Source organism: Crocodylus porosus, unplaced genomic scaffold (assembly GCF_001723895.1).
Source record: "Crocodylus porosus isolate Cpor-Errol unplaced genomic scaffold, CroPor_comp1, whole genome shotgun sequence".
NCBI classification, from domain to species: Eukaryota; Metazoa; Chordata; order Crocodylia; family Crocodylidae; genus Crocodylus; species Crocodylus porosus.
Genome location: NW_017728915.1, coordinates 1,887,200 through 1,909,498, shown reverse-complemented (window position 1 = coordinate 1,909,498; position 22,299 = coordinate 1,887,200). Strand labels below are relative to the sequence as shown.

At 46.2% G+C, this 22,299-nt stretch overlaps 1 protein-coding gene across 1 annotated transcript in view; it reads right to left on the bottom strand.

Annotated features, from left to right (window-relative positions):
* Positions 1 to 22,299, bottom strand: part of NLRC5 (NLR family CARD domain containing 5) — a 91,135-nt gene that overhangs the window by 52,327 nt on the left and 16,509 nt on the right. The window contains exons 4-12 of the mRNA XM_019535520.1: positions 15,979 to 17,734; positions 15,303 to 15,386; positions 9,714 to 9,797; positions 9,538 to 9,621; positions 7,631 to 7,720; positions 5,994 to 6,044; positions 4,996 to 5,061; positions 1,697 to 1,780; positions 516 to 599 (exon numbers count right to left, since the gene is read on the bottom strand). Of these exons, the coding sequence (XP_019391065.1) occupies positions 516 to 599; positions 1,697 to 1,780; positions 4,996 to 5,061; positions 5,994 to 6,044; positions 7,631 to 7,720; positions 9,538 to 9,621; positions 9,714 to 9,797; positions 15,303 to 15,386; positions 15,979 to 17,734 (2,383 nt within the window). The remainder of the gene's footprint in view (positions 1 to 515; positions 600 to 1,696; positions 1,781 to 4,995; positions 5,062 to 5,993; positions 6,045 to 7,630; positions 7,721 to 9,537; positions 9,622 to 9,713; positions 9,798 to 15,302; positions 15,387 to 15,978; positions 17,735 to 22,299) is intronic.

Here is a 22,299-nt window from a genome sequence, read left to right as displayed (position 1 = left end):
CAAACACACACACACACACACACACACGCTTCCCCACCTGCTGCCTGGAGGAAGTAGGACACAGGGGAAGCCTTCAGCAGCAGCCTTGCCCAGTGCTGGCTGGGCCAGGCCCTTCCGCCCACAAGGGTGGAAGTGAGACATAATAGGGTAGGTTGGGGGCAGGTGTAGGTGCTTCGTTCCCACTTGTGTGGGTGGAACTGCTGGGTGAGGTACAATTCGTTGGTGGGTGCCATGGGCTGGATGAAAGTGCCTGGTGGGCTGGATCTGGCCTGCAGGCTGTATTTTGCCCACCCCTGCCTTATGCAGAGCATCTTTACAGGGTTGGATTCCACTCCAGAAAAGTCTGAGTATAGATTCAACTGCCTTTTCTGTCCTGGTCCCATCTCATTACTCCATCTGTGTTCCTCCATGTTAGCTTAGAAGAGTGGTAACTTCCTGGAATCCTGCTCATATTTTTGGTATAATCAGTGCAATCCCTAATAGCAGCAATTCAGTGTGTATTATGTAACACTTACTCCAAACACTTAGAAATCTGCACTTCAGGCAGGCTTCCCACCAGCTGTCTGCAGCCTTCATCTCCAAGGCGGTTACCTGACAAACTGAAGCATTTCCAGTTAGAGACGGTCATTTTGAACAGCATAACTGGTAATAAAATCTATTGTCTTTCCTGGACTTCATTCTTCCCTTCCCTGTCCCTGCATGAAGTGACTTCAAGAGGGAGTCTACCCACCATGGAGTCACCCCTCTCGCTCACATTGCTTCTCTGTCAGGTCCAGACACAGGCATGGGCAAACCAGGAGGCCATTGCAGGCCTGGACAGAAAGGCGGCCTGAAAATGGTAATTTTTTTCCCATTGTCTGATTATTATTATCATTATCTCTGGTGAAGCGGGGGCCTAATACTAAAAGTTCACCCAGGCCACCGTGAGTCTAGGTACAGTACTGTTCTCTGTGGCCTGTATGTTAAAGCACCTGAAGAGGGGATGTGAGCCACAGGAATCACATTAGCAGGTAGCTCCAGACTTGAGGGAAAGGAGGGAAATTAAAACTCTCTAATCCAGTCAACCAGAGGGCTGAGGTTTGGGATATCTCTTATATGAAGTGGGTAAATCATTTTGTAGTGGTTTTTCTGGAATTTCCTGAAGCCTGTGTGTTAAAAGGGAATCTTCAGAGCCAGGCCCTGACTGGCTCCATATGTACAACAGAAGCAAGGCAGGGTTTGATGGTCACCAGGAAGCAGAAAAGTGTGGAGGTCTGTTATGGTGGTGCTCCTCTTTTCTCTGGCAAAGCTGGATAGCCTTGGGAAGATGAAAAGAAGCTGCACCCAGAAGGTGTAACAGGCAGGCTTCCCATCCATGTCAGAGAGGACTAGAAGCTGTGTTTTCTGAAAGATCAGTACCTCCAGGAGATGCATCAGAAGGGTACATTTGCCTCTGGCCCATGAGACGTTTCTAGTTACATTTCCCTAGAGCCAGAGTCTGGAATTTTTAAAGGGCTCAAGGGAGTCAAGCACCCAATTCTCATGGAATCTTATGGAAAATCCCCACCCAAGGCCCCAGTATGTCACAGTTGGAAGAAGTATGTCCCTCCCTCTGAGGTGAGAAACTTCAAATCAGCCTCATCGTGTCATGTTCCCTTTCCCCCAGCCTCTGAAGCAAGATCAAGTGGAAGGGAACAAGGCTTTCTCTGATACATACTCCACTTCAGACAGCTGGGAGCAGCCCCTGAGAACAGCAGCAATCTCCTCTGTATGGCGTGAATCAAGGCTGCAATCTTGTAATCTATGAGGAGGAAAATTCGATTTAATAAGCAAACAGAAGACAAACAGGGCATCTAACATCTTCCAACAGGCAACACTGTCATCTTTCAATAGACAATGGAGACTGAGTGGGGATTCACATCTAAGATAAATGCCGTTGCCATTTTTCAATGAAACTCAGGTGAAAATTTTTCAGCGAGCTCCTCCCAATTTACAAATGGTAACACTAGGACCCTGACAGGTAGGAAAATGTGAGGAATAATAAACTATTACTTTGTGTTAGTTTTATTTTTCTGGTTTTTTTCCATTCCATAACAGTTTGTTCTTATATATGACAAAGGGCCCATCAAAGTCCTCACTCTATCGTCTCTGTTATTTTGTGTAATTTTATGATTTGATCCCAATCAAGATGACCAGCCCATGCCCTGTCACAGGGAGGTGAGGGGAAGAAAGCTGGTTGCATCCCAAACAGAGAGCTCCATCCCACCCCAGGTGTCGGCTCTGATGGACTCGTTCCATGGCACGGAGATATTGTAATACAAACTATGTCATATAACATCACAACTGTTTATTATAAAAGTAAGTCTGGTAAGCCCAACTCACAGTAACCAGGGATCAGAGAGAGGCTGGAATTTTATATTTTTAACTCAAGTACCCAACTGTATTTCAAATAGCTTTTAAATAATGACACAAAAATCACACTTGCATATACCAATCAACATGATATCACTCTGTTCCTGTGAGGAACCTCTCACCTGAAGATCCAAGCTCATTGATACATGCTCTTAGATTAGTTCAAATGATTGGGTTGGAGACAAACAGAACAGGGAACCAAGTTTGGCTTTTACTGGGCAGTTCTCGGATTTATCCTTCTCTAGCCTCACAGAGATTCAAATTTTGAAATGGGGTGGTAAGGCTATAGAATCTAATGAATGGGGCAAAGCCTAGCAAAAAGGACACTGGCCACCATCCTGCTCTGTGACTTTTAGCGAGTCACTACATCGCTTGGTGCCCGAGTTTCTCTTTTCATATTATGTCTAGAAGACTTTGGTACAGTACTGTGGCAACCAGTTGACCTATCAGGAGGAGTATTTTCAGTGTATTTTTGTAAACAACCCACACGTTGAATGTGGAGGCTGTGAAACTTGCTGCACTAGTACAACTGAATACGGGAGATCAGACCCTGCTGCTATTTCTGACCCTGTATTCTCTTTCTGACAATGACCAGCGCTAGTCATTCTAAAGAAAGGTAACAGAAGCTGGAAGTAGGTACTTATAGACTAACCAATCCCCAGGGAATATTCCTTCCTAACTCCCTCAGTAAGAGGCTGGCTTTTGCTCTGCAAAGGAAAGGTTTTCCTTCCTTCCACAATATTTGACTTAAAATATCTTTACTGCCGTAACTGCACATCTTCTCAATGGCCGTAAATGACCTTCCCCTTTCCTTCCTGCTAAGTCAGTGGTAGGCTGGAGTGCCGAAAAACCTCACAATGGCTACCTTGGAAGGTGCCAGAGTGCTGGCATGCCAGAAAAACAAAACGAGGGCAGGGGGTACATGGCAGAATGCCCTGCTTGTGCCCCCTTCCCCCCACCCAAAGCCTCTTCCTGCCAGCTCTGCTCGTGCCCTTTGCCCTGCACCCAAAGCCTCTGCCCCCCAGCCCTGCTGCCCCCTGCCCCCACCCAAAGCCCCTGCCCCGCTGCCTTGCCCCTTGATCCCCCAGCCAAAGCCCCTGCCCCCCAGCCCAGGCTCTGTGGCTATCAGCAGGAAGCTTCCCTGCGTGGCCCCTCTGTGCGCTATCACTTTGGGTTGCACACACTGTGCTCCCAGCCCTGCTGCCCTCCCCTGGGCCCTCCAGAACACAGCATGTACAACCTGGAGTGGTAGCAGAGGGGCTGCACAGGGAAGATGCCTGCTGCAGCAAACTCCATGCTGCCAGGTCACACTTTCCCTGTGTGCACGAGAGCAGCATGGGAAGCAGGGTTGTGCCCCTTGCTGCTGCCCCAGCCTGCAGGGGAAGTGAGGCTGGAGCAGCAGACAGCTTTCTGCACCCCCCTGCTGTGCCCTGCCGCACCAGGTTCCACACCCTGTTCTGCAGAAGTGGTGGCGAGGGCAGCATGGCAAGGAGCATCACCTATATCTGCTGTCTCTCTGGAGTCTGGGGCTGGGAGGCAGCTGGGGTTGGGGCCAAGACGGGGAGGCAGCAGCTGTTTGCAGCCAGCCCAGGTTCTGGGTAATGGCTGACAGCCACAGACCCCGGCATGCTTGTAGCAGGACTTCCGTCCTACCAGCCAGCTTCCCTGCCACCTCAGCCCCAGCTGTCTTCCGGCCCCAAGCTCTGGGAAGACAGCAGGTGCCAGCAGTATGCCCACTGGGGCTGTGGCCAGGATGCAGCAGCTGTTTGTAGCCTTCTGGGGTAGCTGCTGCCAGCCATGGTATCCGGGCTGCTCCCAGCAGGGCTTGCAGCCTGCCAGCCACCAGCTGAGAGCAGCCCAGGCTCTGGCTGGCAGCAGCTACCTAGAGCCAGGGCTGGCTGAAGCCAGGAGGCTGCAAACAACTGCTGCCTCCCCGCCCTGGCCCTGACCCCGGCTCCAGTGTGTGCCAAGGAAAATGGCCTCACGTGCCATGCTCAGCACACATGCTGGAGGTTGACGACCCATGCTAAGTTTTTGTCTTCCATTATATCTAATGGTAGTGAACTCCATAGACTAACCTATGAGTTGTTTTCCTGTTATTCAGTTTATATCAGCTGCCAAGCAGTTTCCCTGAATACCAACTTCTTGATTTATGAGAAAGGGTGACTATTAGGTCCCAATTTGCCTTCTCTTTGTTTACCATTCATTGGCCAGTGTACTTTTATCATCTGCAGCTAGATGGAGGGAAGCAAAGAAGACTGGCAGCTTCCCAATGCAGACAGACCTCTTCTGCTAAAAGCACTGTCTCCATAGAGGACATGTTGACATGGTGTATGATACTGACCCAAACTTCCCTGGGGCAACATATCATATTACAATGGAATATGGCAAAATCATTTTTGCTGAGTCCAGAACCTTAGGTTGTCAGTTTGCACAGGCTGGGATATTTTTTGTTTCAAAACATTCTTCCAGCTTTATTTAAATTACATCTTAAATTGTAACATCTTCTGCCTTTAATGATTAGTACAACTATTGCACTACTTCCAGGAAACTGTCATCTGAAGATTTGATTGATCCACGGATACTTAAATAAATTTCTTTTACCGTAACATCACGTGTCTCATTTGAGCAGCATTCTCCTTTATGGTTTTCTTTCTCAAACTTGCTGATCTGCAAATAAACACAATACTTACAGGCTTCTGAAACACCATCCTAAGGTGCTTTAGAATTTAACAGCTGTTTAATATTCCAGATAAATCATTGGACACATCATGTAGACAGAAGAAATTAAGTTTTGTTGGAAGCAGTCAGACATCCTGAGGCTAAACAATATTCAAGATGATGATGGCTCGCTAGAGATTAAAACATTAGCAAAACTACATTGCACAGCATGTGATGAAAGGTGCTTCCTATAGGGGCATTATCAAAATAATCACTGAAGAAAAATGAAGGTACACAGGTTGCATCTGTACTGCTTCCCTTGGGCTCCCAAACATACCACCAAATAGCCCAGATTTGCCCATCAGCTTCTGCTCTTCACATCAAACCTGGAAATGGGGCAGTGAAGCTGCCCTCAAGATGCCATCTGATGTCACTCTCATCAGCTCACTGTATAACTAAGAGGAGAGCACAGTGCAGCGTCATTGCCTTGTTTTCAGGTTTGGGCTGTGCTCATCTCAGGGCTGTGCTCCACAATGGTGCCCACAGGAGTGCTGGGGAAGGTACATAGGCAAACCAATAGTTGATTTGGTATTTACTTAGAGTAAGTTAATGCTGACCCCACATATTTGCTTAAGAAGGAAAAGAGGCAGCAAAGCACGATAAAAATGTCTCCCAAAACTTATTCATCCCTCCAAATCTCTAAGCCTTGTTCTCATCTGCCTTGCAGCATGCACAGTCATTTCCTCCTACACCAAATGCTATTATTCTGTTTGACTAGCATTTTATATTCTCCTTGTGTAAGTGCTAATGACTACATAAGATGCAGGACACTGAGAAATATAGGCCCATTTCTGGAGTTAGTGTTCACCAATGTCCAATGGAGAACATCGTTTGAATCAGAATTACCTTAAAAACTCAAAATGCCAAAAGCAGTTTCTTACCTTGGGACTTTTTCAGGATGGCCAGAAAATAATATGATTATAGTGTCCCCCCTGCAAGAGACAACAAAACATTCAATGGAAGGCAAATAAACTCAGCTAAATTCCCATCAACTTCAATGGAGTGGAATGAAGCCCTATAATGGTGGTTCTCAACCTTTTTAGGTGCAAAGTAGACTCGGAAAATACCAGCTCTTAGCTTTCACTCGTTATTTGACTACAGAAAAATATGATAGCAATACTGCTGTTGCAAATAACTATGTTAGCAATATTGCTGTTGCAAATAACTCAGAAAGACCACAACAGGTCAGAAGGTTTTTGACATTATGGATTTCTATCTGAAATCTCTGGGTTTATTTCATTAATCATCCATAGGTGTTTGCATACCTAACGGTAATAATATTACACAGAACCCCACAACACCCCAGTTGAAAATCGCTGCCACAGAAGCACGCTGCTCTCAAAGCTCTTTGACAAATGAGCCAAAAGGGCCTATAGCAGGGGTATTTTATTTTATTGTTTTTCAGATGGGTCACTGAAATCCGTAACATTGGGATTAAGCTTGAGCAAATTTCTTAGTGGGGTTCCTCTTTCCTTGACACATTTCTTATAAAAATACAACCTTTTTCTACCTGTTGATCCCAAATGCTGCAACCTCCTGCAATGATTTGGGCCTTACCTATAGACAGCAGTGGTAGTTGGGTCTTAGTGCCAGCCAATTTTGGGCCTCTGTTGGATCACTCCAGTCCACTACCAGAAAAAGTTGCTGACTGCTGCTACAGAGCACTCTCAGACTGAATTGCTCTTTTAAGCTCGTTTGTGAGACAAGCTGTCAGAAGGTGCTGTAGGTTGGAACGTGCAGGTTGGAACAGGAGTGGTAGGAAGGACAAATTTGGAGGGGGACACTAGGAAGCCCCAGGAAGCTCTGTGTGTTCGGACAGTGTGTGGCAGCACTGACACAATGGACCACATGGCTGAAATCAGCATCACTACAGCTCAAATGGAGTCCTTTTGTTTTTGAAAAGGTGCATGAAATGGGTACTACAATAATTCAATGTCGCATGCATTTTTCAAAGAGAAACTCAGAAAAAAAGGCAAAGCGTATGCAACATGACTGTTTAGAGTTACATCAGGGATTCAACTGGTTCATTAAGTTTATACATCAACATAAACCCATGGTAAGATCTGTGATTTTAATTCACCACTTACTTCTAATATTTTGGCCATATTCAAATATCAAACCCCTAGTTTAAAGGTGCATCAACTATACAGCAATGTAAACCATTTCTTCCTCAGTCAGCCAAAGTAATAAGCAGCTCTTTTAGAGCCACAAGTAAACTCAAGAATCTCACAGTTTAACTGTTAACCATCTTGAAGTTGCATACCATTTACAACCTTCTAAAATAATGTATGATCCAAAGAGTTAAAAGAGCATGTATAAATAAATGCAAGCAATGAGTCCACATACATAGAGTATCTGATTTTAACTTCATTTTTCAAACAGGATAAGAGGAGTGGGTAAACACATCTGCACTGCTCTTCATTAACAAGCAACTAAATTAGAAGGAGAATGCAGTTTGTAAAGTAAACACTTAAAGAAATAAAAAAGTATTTCCATAATGGCTTTCATTTTCCAGTACCTGATATGCAGTTCAGTAACATTTGGACACACGATGGCTCTCTTTGCCAAAACAAGAACAGCCTCTGTCGAAATATCATTGTGGCTTAAACTGTGGACAACAGAGCATCAACACATCAGCTGCTTGCATCTGATAGTAAGTCCCTTTATTCTGTATATGACCACTTCTCTACATCCTGTGCATGCATGCATGCATGTGCAAGTGCGCGGGCATGTGCAAGTGTGCGGGCATGCACGCACATGCGCACCCCCCCCATGGAATAATTAGCACTTCTGAGTGGTAGTGCCAATTAGCCCATGCTAATTAACCCCATCCATGAGTGCTATGTATCAGCCAATTAACATGGCACATTGAGCTAATAATTAGTTCTTTCAGCAGTGCTAATGAAACTTCCTGAATAGAAGTGGTTACCTTATTTTGGCTTAGGAGGCAGCCTGCTTGGCTGTGTCAGATATAACAGGTTTACCATGCAGACATGCCCCGCCCTCCACACACACACACCAGGGTTCTATTAGCAATTTAAGAATTTATTGCCAACACTCAATGAACATAAATTTTGGGCCTTGTTACACGGTGATTTTGGGCAGCTCCTGGAGATCTTAACCTCTGAATTATCCTGACATTAAAACCTCAAACTGGTTTTAAGCACTCATTATGTGGCTCAAAGTTATGTCAGTCCAGGGCAGGATTATCTCTGATCTGTATCATCCAGCTCATGCTACATTATATCTCGTTACTGATTCATTTCCATTTTATGAGCTTTTACAAAAGCCATCATTTGCGATGAGTTTTAAAAATCAGACACACTTGACAGAACTGCAAGGTAGTAAAATGGGTACTGATCTTTTTTCGGCCAAAAAAAGGACTCATTAAGAGGAAGGGGATACAATGGCAATCTAGAGTTGCAATGATGCCAAAGCACATCAACTGATTTAAGTGCTGCCATTTGGGGAAAGTCAAGATATGAATCTTATGCCAAAAAAATTCTTACTGCCAGCATTAACAACTCACCAAAATGTTTTAAAATTAACCTATTTAAGCTGTTGGTTTACTTTTTGAACCACATTCAACTTGGAATATGAGACTCGGATCCTGCAAAAACCTTTAAAATATTCATACCTTTCCTCCCACTGACTTCAACATAATTGCTCAGGTGAGCAAAACCATGTACATCCATAAGCATTTGAAAGACTGGAGTGCAAAACTAGAACACCTTGTTTGGTAAATGTCACTCTTTTTTTTTGTCAGACTACAACAGTTTCTATTGTGCTAACATGATGCTGACATGGTGGGGTTTCCTCCATTTTATATTTACATATGCAGGAAAATATTTCTATTCAGATTTTGTGAAACTGGTTTAGATTTTAAATGCAATCTAATTGTGCTTAGACTGTAAAGCCAGGAGGAGCCACATGATCACTGATCATCAAATCAGACCCCCTCTATAATTATACGCCATAAAACATCTTCGAGGCATTCTTGTCTGGAGTCCTTTTGTTTGTGTTTGCAGCAACACACAGGTACCAGAAAAGCAACTGGGAACAAATTTCTAATATGAGTGAAGTGCCCATCTCCTATTAATTCTTAAAGGAGATAAGCATTCAAGTATCTTACAAAAAATATTTCCAGTTTGGATTTGAAGATTTCAAGGCTGGAGAATCCACCAATCCTCTTGGTGGCTTGTTCTAGTAGTTAAGCACCCTCACTGGTAAAAAGTTGTACCTCCCCATGCACCTCACAGGCAACCAATGATTTCCAAGAGAGTTCCAACTGGGTACTCCCCATGGGTTCCTTGTCTCATCATCAAGTCAGGGGCCATTATGTTGATCCGAAACTTCTTGACTCTGACCTTCCTTCTTAATAGCTGTCATTTTAAGTAAGCATAAGCAAGTCAAACTTCTACTTACTCTATCTTCTTCAATTTTTCCATTCTGGAAAATACTTCAAGCACCTTTGTCATGTCTTGGTCCCTCATTCGATTGCCCTGCAAACTGCAAATCAATTTGTGTGGTTAATCCTGCCCCCAAAATACTCAGCCAATTTGAAAAAGGTGTCATTCATCCCGTTAATACAGCTCACTTACTTTATTTCTTCAAGTTGAGTGCAGTGTGGAAAAGCTTGTTCTAGGTTAGCTAGCCCCAGGGCAGTGATATTACCACCAGTTAATCTGAAAAACATAATGCAGATCAAAAAGATGTCAGCAAGACAAATATTTTCCTCAGACATATTCCAGGAACTGTTTAAGGGACAAATTGAAAATGGAGGGACTTGTGACTCCATTCCGAACTTGGGCAATACAAGTTACATATAAATTGCTGCAGGGCAGAACTGAACCCCAGAAGCCGCATTTTGCTGGACAGGTTTCCCTCAATTTATGCAGCAGATATGTTCCCAGGGAACAGCATATGAATCAAATTTGCATAAAGCAAACCCAGTTTACAAAGAAACAGATAGGGATGCGTTCCCAGGGCAGTGAGGGAGGGAGGGAGTGGGGTTGGGGCTAGGGAAGGGGTGGGGAGAGGGATGCAGTGCAGCCCAGTGGCTGCAAGCAGGTGGCATCTCCTCCCATTTCTGGGGCTGTAGCAGGGTCAGCACCGGGCACGTTGTGGCACTCGGGGTGGGCAGCAGCCTCACTCACTCCACTTCAGGGCCAGGCCCCACTCACCTGCCCCTGAAGAGCTTGGTGCCACCACCAGCCCAAGTCTGCAGCAGTTGCCCACCCCAGCCTGCTCTCGACTGGCTGCAGGTGGCTGCCTGCCCCTGCTGCAGCTGCTCTGGGAGCGGCCGATGCAAGCAGCTTGCAGCTGCTGGGCTGCACCATGCCCCAAACTCCCCAGAGTTTCGCTTCCCCTGGGGCACAGTACCCCAGGGGAAGTGAAGCCTTGGGGGGTCTGGGGTACAGCACAGCCCAGAGACTGCAAGCAAGCAGCATCTGCCACTCCCAGGGCTGCAGCAGAGGCGGGCAGCTGCCGGCAGCCAGATGGGAGCAGGCTGGGGCCAGCCAACGCTGGAAGTTTGGGCCAGTGACAGCATCAAGCTCTTCCTGGAGCTCAGCAGTGGTGCTTGGAGGGCAGGTTGTGGGGTGCTATGGTGAATTTTGGGGTGGCAGCAGTCCCCCTCCCATCGCCATGGCCCACCCTGAATGTGAGGAAGGGCATGGTGACACCACTGATCCCAGCCTGCTCTTGTCCGGCTGCATGCAGCTGCCTGCCTCTGCTGCAGCCCTGGTAGCTGTGTTCAGCTTGCAGCTGCTGGTCTGCACCGTGCCGGGGGGCTAGGGGCACGGTGCCCCAGGGGAAGTAGAGTCCTGGAGGGTTTGGGGCACACGGCGCAGCCCAGTGGCTGCAAGGCACTTGCACTGGCCGCTCCCAGAGCAGCTGCAGCAGGGGCGGGCAGCCCCCTGCAGCTGGATGAGAGCAGGCTGGGGCCGGTGGCCACTACAGACTTGGGCTGGCAGCAGCACCTGGCTCTTCAGGGGCAGGTGAGTAGGGCTTGGCCCTGCAGCCCTTTCCCCTCCGCTCTGCTCACAAACTCAGACTTACCTGCTTGGGGAAGGGCAGAGTGCACCTATGCCGATCGCATAAGATCAGCCTATGCCGATCACATATATGCAAATTTACCTTGCCCATAATGAATTTTGGGTACAAAAGGGTCACTGCATAAGAACAAATTGCATAAATTGAACCCACATAGATCAAGGGAAACCTGTACTTGATTATTCTTTACTGCTTGAAGGAATGTAGCACAGGTTTGCTAATCGAGATTCCTAGTGTGGACAAAGCATGAGAGACTGACCTGGCTCATAATCTGTGATGAGCAGATTTGCTATGGCCATGCTGAAGAAGCAAGAAATAGAGCACCTGTTGCTTAAAGCCAATCATCAGAATGGTTCATTATTTCACTGTAGAATTTTGCCATCACCAGCACCCCTAATGCAGCTAGTTTTATGCCTGGAGTCATGCTACACTATGGTGCATTGTTTGTGAAATATACAGTGGAGCAAAAAGGTATTTGGCAGAAGCCACTGTGTTGAGAAACTCTAGTTATACCAAATAAACTGCATTTCTGCTGAGAAAGGTGTATGCCCATGTTAATCTGAAGTCAGGTAGAAAGCAGGACATGGTGGCACCGTGGGGCAGATATGCGTGCTCTGGTATGAAGGGGGCGTGGCGCTTTAATTCGATGAGCTTTAGCTAAAACACCTCCACTGCCATTTTGAAATGCGGGGATGCTGAATGCACGTGCTACAGAGGCTGTCGGAGTATGTTAATTAGCATGCTTGAGCAGACTTGATTAATTGAGTCTGCTCTGACTGTGTTAATTAGCATGTGTTGACTGCTTCAGGAAGCAGTACATGTGAGCTAAGCTACTAGGGTTTACTTTCCACTTATCCTGTAAAAGTGTGCCCACAGGCAGTTAGAATCATAAAAAATTAGGGTTGTAAGGGACCTCAGGAGATCATCTAGTCCAACCCCCAGGACTGTGAAGGAGTGAGAGAGAGTAAACAAAAGGCTCCAGGTGCCTTACATGTGGGGCGGCGGAGGTCAGGAGAAGAAAAGCAGCCAGCAGCAACAGACTGGAGCTGGGGACTGGTGGTTGGGGCCAGGGGCCAGGGGCTGGAGCTGGGAGCCGGAGGCTGGGGGCCAGGGGCCTTGATTCAAGGGTAAGAAGAATGACCATATACATTGGACAAAGATAACCAACAAGCCTTCGTGGCAGTTGAGAAGGCCTTATGTAAAGATGTTATACTACACACACCAAATTTTACACTGCCCTTCATTCTTCAGGTAGATGCATCAAGACAGGCGTTAGGGGCCATGCTTTCCCAAAGGATTGAGGGAGAAAGAAGACTGATAGCCTATGCCAGAAGGGGATTAAACGACCATGGCAGGTATGCCACTGTAGAAAGGGAGTGTTTAGTGGTGAAGTGGGGTGTAGAGTATTTTTGGTATTGCCTTTTGGGGCAGGAATTCATAGTTATAACAGATCATGCACCATTGAAATGTCCGTCTTGGTGGATTTTAGCCAACGCCCATATAACAAAGTGGGCCTTGGCTTTGCAACTATTTCAGTTTACAGCTGAATATTGACCAGGTAAAGATAATGTGGTGGTTGATTTTCTCTCTTGTTGCCAGTTGAGGGAGTCACGCCAAATACAGAGAATGCCAGGAGAGCAGATGACAGTCCAGGTAGAAAGTCCCCCTTATGAACAAAGAAGAGTGCCTGACAGCATCTTAAGTGGGGGGAGTATGTGAAGGAGTGAGAGAGAGTAAACAAAAGGCCTGAGGTGCCTTACATGCAGGGTAGGGGAGGTCAGGAGAAGAAAAGCAGCCAGCAGCAACAGATGGTGAAAGTGAAAGCATGCAACACTTGCAGCATGGAGGGCCAACGGGGCTGCAGCTGGAGACCAGAAGGGAAGAGAAACAATCACCACACTTCTGGAGAACCATCTCACACCAGATTAAAGGAGGGACGCTGCTCAAACGTATTTCTGGTCCCGGGGAGGGGCAGAGTAGGGTCAATTCCCTGCGAACCGCAGAGAGAGGAGCAGCTGAGCGTCCCAGCAGGCAAGTGTTGCGAACTCTGCCAGAGAAACACTGTGGGTGTGACCCAGAGAAGGAGGCAGGTGGAGGTCTGCCCACACAAGGCTTCTGATAATCCCTAGAGTGGAGTGACAGCTGAGGATCTGGGGCAGAGGCCAGGAGAATTGCTGTTTTCAGGTTAGAGCAGGGGTGGGCAATTATTTCAGGCTGAGGGCCACTTACTGAGTTTTGGCAAGCCATCAAGAGCCGCATGACAGGCAGCCAGGGGCAGATAACTATTAATTTTCTATATTTTTTAGAGGCTTTGTGGGCTGGATAGAATGACTGGATTAACTGATTTTTTTGGTTGTGATTTGGACATGAGTGGCTGACCCTAGGTGAAGGGGACATGGACTGAGTCTGACAAAGAGAGTGAGAGCAGTTGGGGTTTGCTTTATTTTTTTGTATATTTGAGTGCAGGCCAAGGCCAGCCCCTGGAAGGCTGTGTGCCTACTAATCAAAGCCAATGGTCACCCTGGTGGCTGAGGGCAGAACAGTAGACCAACAGGCAGCATTAAGATCTGGCTGCAAAGAACTACGAGTGCCATCAAGAGAAGCTAGGGTGGGGTAAAGGGGAGGTTTGGAGCCCCACAGAAGAAAACAGGGCTTGAGACCTGGTAGGATCACCTTGGGCATTGCCTCCTAGCAATATAATATCTTCAAAGTCATGGCAGGTGAGAAACATAAGACCAGCTTCCTGGCAGACCACATGATCCAAAGCTGAGGTCCACCCTGTCACTGCCTGTAGGAAAACTAGCTCAGGGCAGTGGCAGCAAGCCCTACAACATTTACAGCCATCACAAGGACCATCCCAAACTATATTATCCCAGACAAGGCTTTGTCTAGCCAGGTCTTAAAAACTTCCAAAGATAAAGAGATTCTACAACCTCTTTGAGTAACTTCTTCCAGCTGCTATGGAACCGCTGCCCACTTTTACCACGTGGTATATTGTTCATACTTCTGTAACTTTGGTGTGTATTTCTTCTGATTCAACTTGTGATTACCTGTATCTTAATATGACCATGTCATCCCACCCTCTCATTCCTCTCAAGTCTACATAAAGTTCATCCATGTTTCAAAGCCCTTCTTACCTACATCATGATCCTCGTCTCTTTGACCTCTATCACTGGCTCATTCATTTCCTTTTCTGTTTCTATCACTAGGACTTTAACCATGTTACATTTCATGCACAGAAGGTTCTCATCTCTAGAAATAATGTTCCCCATCTTCTGACTACTGTCCTGTTCCAACATGGGTCTTACCAAAACACTTTACATGTTCACTATCCAGTTGAGTGGTAATCAGGGATTTAGAATTTGGATATACTCTTACTGCAAGTTTTTTCAATTCCACATATATACCTGTCTTGAAAAATAGAAGGTCAAACACAATGGAGCAATTCCCTCTTCCAGAAATTTCAACCCAACTCCAGTGCTTAAATCCCAGGTAGCAATCCAGCCTCAACAATGGACTTCAATCAGCAGCCAAGATAGAAAGCAAACTATACTGCCGCTCACACAACCTTCAAAAACTAAAAACTAACATCACGCCCAAGATGAAATACCTGTTTACAGAACTTGAAAAAGATGTGTAGCACCAGCATCTGGCAACTCCTGCATAACAAGATTTATGTTGTGGTGGGGCCTTGAAGCCTCACACAGCTCAAAGCCGTATTATGCTAAGCACTGTAAAAATACATAATTAAAGAGTAGTCCCTGTCCTAATAGGGCTCACATGCACCATCTATGTATTCCTTCACATCACTTCCTCTCCTGGAAGAGAGCTATTTGTTTAACATTTTATTTACACATTTAAATCTTCACAGTAGGTCATCAGACACTGCAGCATTAGGCAGGCAACTTTTTTTTGGTATTTGATTACAGTGCCAAACAGGAACTGACTATGATATTTCTCTTGTATTTCTGTGGACATATCATAGTCTGTGGTTCCTGTTAGGTACACAAACATCCCACAGAGTGAAAGATTTAAAGTAAAACAGAAGATAGTGGATTACAAAATGCAAAAAAGGCAGCCCTTTTCTTCCCATGGAGCAAAAATAAGATGTTTTGAACTTAAAAGCAAATGCTTACTCTAATTTTTTCAGACTCCTGATCTTTGGTAAGGTTCTGGAAAGAACAGCTGCAAATTCATCACCGCATTTCCTACTCCTAAAGCTGAAAGAAGCAAAAGAAAGTAAGTTTAAAAACATAGCAAAAAAGACCTGTTGATTTCCCCACAACATTACCTATTGCATCATCCTGCTTTTTGCAATATTTTTTACCGAGATACGTGTTTTTCAAAAACATTTCAACCTAGTGCACCTAGTCAATTATGCAAAGGGAGGGAAATTTCTGTTTTGCTATTAGGACAAAACATGCAATACTTCTTGCAAACAAGAGAGAGAATCTGACTGCACACAATGCTAGACCTAGGATTCAGAAGAAGTTATTGTATAAGGCTAAATTTTGCTCACAGTTATATGACAGTAAATTTGACTCATGCTATTAGGGAAGCCTAATGGCTCCTGTATGGCTTAGTCTTGACAAATCCATGTTGTTGTTTTTTATATCACTGTTATTGGGTGCTTAAAATGATTAGCCAGTAATCTGTCCCAGTATCTTTCAAGATACTGGTTTTTAGATGACTGCCTAATTTTCCAGGTCTTTATTCCCTTTTCAAAGATAAGCATGGTATTGCCCTTCAAAACTGTGAAGCAGCTTTCAAAATCTCAATCCAAGCACATGTATCCCTTATAGCTTTTCTTACCTTAGGCACTCAATATTTGTACAGCTGGCTAGAACCTCCAAACAATCTAGTTCCATGGGACATCCTGCAAAATCCAAGTGTGTCAACTCTTGGCCACAATTAATGACAAACACCAAAGCTGAAATGTCAAGCGGTGTCAACCTAAAGTTTCTGAATTCATACTTGAAGTTCAGCTGGCTTCCAACCTGCTGAGCTACCTCAAGGTCTTGAGTTTCATAAGTGCAGTGGCACAGCTCAATTATCTTGGGCCCTGTAAGGTTAGTAGCTGCCAGCTTTTTGAGAGACTGCAAGATGACAGCTTGCTTGGCTTGCACCCAAGCCTCACTTTGTTCAGATAACTGTGCGAGGAACTTCCTGCACTCTTTTGATGAGAGGCCAGAGAGAAAGATGTGAAAACTCTCCATGAATTCAGTCCTTGCTTCATTCTTTAAAGTCCACTTTGACTTCAGAGAGAACTTTTTCCTTAGGTAATTTCTGTCTGCTCTCTTACTTATCATCACACACAGAGCAGCAAAAAATTCCTGCAAACTTAAATGCACAAAGGCATAGCCAGCCTCTGGGAGGTGGTCACTTCTCTTCACTTCAAAAACTGTCAACAACCCATGCAGGGAAGCAAAGTCTTTCACATGCTCTGGGATATCATCAACATAAAACACTAATTTCTTCTCTTCCAGACCCTTCAGAGCAAGGTCACACAGGCCCAGAATAGCCACCCTGTAGTGATTCAGCTGAACTTCCTCCCTCTGACTGCACTCTTTTTGCTGTTTGCTGATAAAGATAAGGAGCATTTGAATATAAAACTGGGTCATGGTTTGAGGAAGCTCCACACTCAACAGCTGTTTAATCAGCAAATATTCCAAACAGATGCAGACAATGTAGCACAGGGCAGGGATAAAACACATGCTGAGGAGCTTGCTATTGTTTTTCAGCTGAGCAATGGCTTGTTCTTTGAATGCATGCTCATGAAAGTAGTGGTTAACATATTCCTCAACCTTCTCATGGTCAAAGCCCCAAATTTCTGCCAGCAGGTCAACTGTGTTTAACAGGAAGTCAGGACATTTCTTAGGGCGGCTGGTGACTAATACTGTGCATCCAGGCAGAAGTTTTCCATCACAGAGATCAGTGAAGAGCTCAGATATTGACATAGGCCTGGGGAAGGCAGGGTGCATATCTGGAGAAGATGAAACACCAGTGTTACCCACAAACTCATCCAGCCCATCAAAGATGATCAACATTTGCTTGGCATTTTCCAGGAGGTGCTGAAACACTGCATCAGGGCAGTCTTCTGGCTGAAGGGAAAAGTCAAACAAAAGCTCCTTCAGAGTCAGCTTTTGGCTGATTAGATTCAGTTGCCTAAACTCAAAAAGAAAAGTCAGCAGAAATTGATGAAAAGACCCTTCTGCCCACTTCTGGCAAATCCTGTGCATCAGCATAGTCTTGCCAGTCCCTGGCTTGCCAAACAGAAGGATCACTTTGGTGGTACCCGAGCTAATGATGGTGTCAAACAGGTCAGATACTTTCACTGCTGTATCTGCAACCTCTTCTGCTTCCTGTGAGCCTGCCAGGTCCTCCTTGGATTTGTCCAGTCTCTCCTTTAGTCGGGAAGCTTTACTCTGCCTGATCACTAGGTTGACAAAGAGTTGATGGAAAGCAGGAGGTTGCACTTGCCCCAGCACCACTGCTCCTGGTGCTCTCTGACTCCTATATCTTTGATGCATTGAACTGATGAGGAGGTGCCGGTACCGTTCAGCTGAATCTGAGAGAGACAGACAGCTTGGATTAATTTTAAACAATTAGATTGCTCCATGTTTGGTCTTGTAAACTGACATACACCATGATGAATATACTGGGCCTTTTCTCAGGCTGCTGGAAAGAACTATGCCAACTTGTACAGGCTCTGACCCATTGCTTGAACATTCAAATAGATACTGGCTGTACTGGGAGGCTCATGCCCCAAGGTACTTATTTTCCCGCCTATTTGCATATTCCATGCACCTCTATCTCTGTATTTTTAAATTCATGCTTCAAGGTACATTTCAAAATAAAGCAGTGCCATTCGCACACCCCATATGCATTCTCAGACAACCCTACAAAACCAAAGCACTTTCATGCACAGTTATGTATCATTGTTTTCCAAAGTAGCATCTTTCCATCACCTGCCCCACTGACCTGGTTTCTACCTCACACAACACAGGTAATAAGGCAGAAACATATAGCGCAGTCTGAAGTTCTGGACTTGATGCATGTGATGTAGACACGACTGGGTGAGGGTTTCTGGCCTGTGTTACATAGAAGGTCAGACTAGGAGATCGCAATGGCCCCTTCTGGCCTTGAAATCTATAGGTCTATGACATTAGTAAGGAAGAGATGAGGGCGTTTCCATCAAGCCCACCTGCTCATTCAAAAACACACAGCCTATCCCTGCAGTGCTATAAAATACACAGCCTATCCCTGCAGTTTCATCTATTCCCAGTAAAGAGCTTGGTCTAGTTACATGCTAAATAACTTTAAGGAAAGATATTCCCTGCCAATATGGCCCCTCCCAAAGAACGGGGATTGTTTGGTGTGTTGCCAGACTGGATGCCACAAATGCAGCCAACTCACAGGGGCAAATATAGTGTGAGTACAAGAGCTAAAGGTCACATTCCCCTTCTCAGAAAGGCGAAGTCTGGTACTGATATGACCAGGGTGTGTATGCAGATGGGTAACACTCATAGTTAATATTATTCTGCTATTTTCATCATCACACCCCAATTTCCATTTCTGTGTGTCTGCCTTATGATGATTTTTTTATTTCAAAGTTTCAGTTAAAAATGATCACATATTTCTGAGGAGGACACTGATAAAAATACATTATTTTGACATGTTACAAAGAGTCCCTACATCCTTTTCATCAAGACACTCTGCACCTCCCTACTTTGGAACAGGGACTAGAAATTTGCTGCGGTTAGCCTTTGTGTCAAGGGTGTGCCTTGCAGCAAATTTGAACAAGTGGTTAACTTCTATATGTTTGCCCATGTTCAGTAGAGACTGCTCGGGATTTGGCAGCTATATTTTTTGAAAACTGTTTGCATTGGAAAGGGTACTCCCCTGTGTGTGATTTGGCTGTGCAGGTGCACACCCAACAAAGCCAGAGTACGCTCCATCCTGGGGCTACCTGAGTAGAGCAAAACATTCCCTGCTACTGCCCCTCCCAGCAGCCCCTATCATGTCAGACACTGGAAGTGCGAGAAGGGAGGTACTGTCTTTGTTGTTCTCACTGTTCCCCTTGTCAATGCCGAGGCAGCTCAGAAGAGGAGGAAGCAGCAACCTGACTTTCATGCAGAGCTGAAGAATAGTGAGAGAGGAAGGATAGGGTCGTTGGAAAGAAGCCAGAAGCACAGGACAGGTGAGATGGGGAAAGGGGCAAGAGAAGAATGGGACAGAAGATGCAGGAGTAGAGTAGCAACAGGCACAGGGAGAATACACAGAGAATCCAAGGACAAGCAAGAGTCAGGCAGGGATGGGTGGGCAGCATAAGAAAATATAGGGACAAAACTGGGGTGCAGGGGCATGGACTAGGAGCAGAATGTGATGAGTAGAAGCAGGGAGCAAAAGGGAAGGGGAAAGTCAGAAGAGAACATAGAGGGAGCACACTTGCCTCCAAATCCTAGAATGGATCCCCTTATGCCTGACTTTCAGCAGTACTTTGTCATCTAGCGGATGGCTGGGAAACAGCAGTAAACTGTATGTATCCATCGTTCACTAGTGTCATGTCTGTATAGAAGATAACAGCTTTCTACTGCTTCCAGAAGTTCAAGGAGTAAAGGTCTTCCTTGTCTGGGAACCTAAGGATCCCAATCATTCTAATGACCCATGGACGGGTCAGTGTGGTTTCAAATGAATGGATCCCATTTTCCCCTCACCCAATATCTAACTTTTAGGAAGTGCCTAAGAAATTACGTTGGGAGAAACAGAAAGAAAGAAAGAAAGAAACCCAAGCGAAAGCTGAAGTCAAGCCTTCACCAATTAGGAAATGTCATAATTAGTAGGGCTGGGCGAAACAGCACCATTTTGTTTCAAAGTCCGTTTTGCCATTTCAAAGAGACTGGTTTGTTTAATCATTTTGTTTAATTTTGAAGCACTGTTCCATTTTGCCTTGTCGAAACTGTTTCGCCGTTTTGACACATTTCAACATTTCACCTATAGGCTATAATGGGAAATCATGAAAATACCTAAAACTTAGTAATTTCTTGCCTGATTTGGATGTAAATTGCAGGGATGGTAGCCCCTTTTAAGGGCATGAAGCCTGCCAAGTTTCAAGAAGATACATGCAGAGGTTTCTGGGAAACTGCATCTCAAAGTGTTCAAAGGAAAACTTGTGACCCTTGCTGGCAGCAGCAGCCTCCTGTGGTCTAGTGCACAGATCCAGGGGCGGCACCCCCGAGATGGCTGCAGGGCTATGCCAGACTCCACCTGGAGGTCCAGGCTCCTGAATCTGCACACCAGATGAGAAGAGGCTGCTGCTGCTGCCTGGGACCAGTGCTGGGCACAGCCCACACCCAGTACCAGGAAAATTGCTGCTGCTACTGGCCCCAGGCAGCAGCAACAGCCTCCTGTCATCTGATGCACAGATCTGGGGGCCCGCACCCCCGGGAGGGCTATGGGGCTATGCTGGACTCCTCCCAGGGGTGCGGGCCCCTGGATCTGCACAATGGATCACAGGAGGCTGCCACTGTTGCCTGGGACCGGTGCTGGGCACAGCCCACGCAGCACTGGGAAGATTGCTGCTGCTGCTGGCCCCAGGCAGCAGCCGCAGCCTCCTGTCATCTGGCACACCGATCTGAGGGACCATGCGCTCAGGAGGAGTCTGGAAGCTCTGGGAGGGCAGGTTGAGCTCCATGGGGCTGGCAGAGCCACTCAGAGAGCAGCCCTGGCTCTCCCTGCCTCCCACTGCCAGGCTGCACTCCAACTAACTCCATCAGCCTCACAGAGCTCAGCCTGGCCGCAGGAAGTGGAGCGCAGCCCTGGCTCTCCCCTGCTTCCTGCCACTGGGCTGAGCTCCATGGGGCTGGTGGAGCCGGTCAGAGTGCAGCCCTGGCTCTCCCCCACCTACTGCCACTGGGCTGTGCTCTGAGTGGCTCTGCCAGCCCCACGAAGCTCAGCCCAGTGGCAGAAAGCCGTGGGAGATCCAGTGGTGGAGCTGCTTGGAGCACAGCCCTGGCCAGTGGCTCTCTCCTGCATCCCACAACCAGGCTCAGCTCCATGGGGCTGGTGGATCTACTCCGAGCACAGCCCAGTGGCGGGAGGCAGGGGAGAGCCAGGGCTGTACTCTGACCGGCTCTGCCAGCCCCACGGAGCTCAGCCCAACAGTGGGAGGTGGGAAGAGCCTGGACTCTGCTCAAGATCTGTGCCCTCATTTTGTTTCAAAGCTGTTTTGAATCTTTTTGTTTTGTTTTGATTTCACTGTTTCAAGCTTGAAACACATCAAAACAGCTTTGAAACAAAACACTCAGTGAAATTTCACACCACCCTAATAATTAGGCTTGCCTATGCAACCTCTACTCATTTGCAGTTCTAACTCAACTTTGAATTTGGGTCCACACCCAGGCTAGGACCCTGCCCCTTACCCCCCTTGCTCAAAATTCTCATCATTATGCATTTCACTTCAGATGCATCCCTCTTTCCAAGTAGACTCCATGATTTTCTCCTTCCTCTGGAGTGCTATGAAGGCAGAGTGGAACAAAATCCTATGCTTGACCTGTTTAGACACCCTCATTCCAGAGACACCTGTGCTACAAAAATGCTTCCTGGCTCCGCTTGGCCCTGCTGTTTCCAGTTCCCTCTGTTTTACTTAATCCCTTTACCCTCTTGTGCAGACATGCAAAAGAGCTATAATTTGGTTTTTCTGATTTGTGGGTAATGGCTCAGACCTGCTGGGTTTTGCTAGTGACAAGTAATTTCTCAAAGCACCTATAACATTCCTCAGTTTCTGAGGGTTTTGAAGTTATGCTCATGCCTTTTTAAAATGTGCTAAAGAGCTTTCGAGGCTGACTGGGTTTCATATTAAAAATGCCAGCATGTTTGCTGATTTGACTCTCCTTTCACAACCAAACAAGTTCTCAGAATGATAAACTGTGAAATGCCTTCTGTGTAAGTTACACTTCAAAGGGGTTATGATGTCTTCCTAAGTAGGGACCAGTTCAGCCACCTCCCTGCTGGGCCCCCCTCGGGCCCCGAGAGAGACACGCCTGGGCCAGGGGTTAGCGAGGAGTTAGTTAGGGTACTTCTGGAGAGGCTGGACGTGTTCAAGTCCGCTGGTCCAGACGATCTTCACCCTAG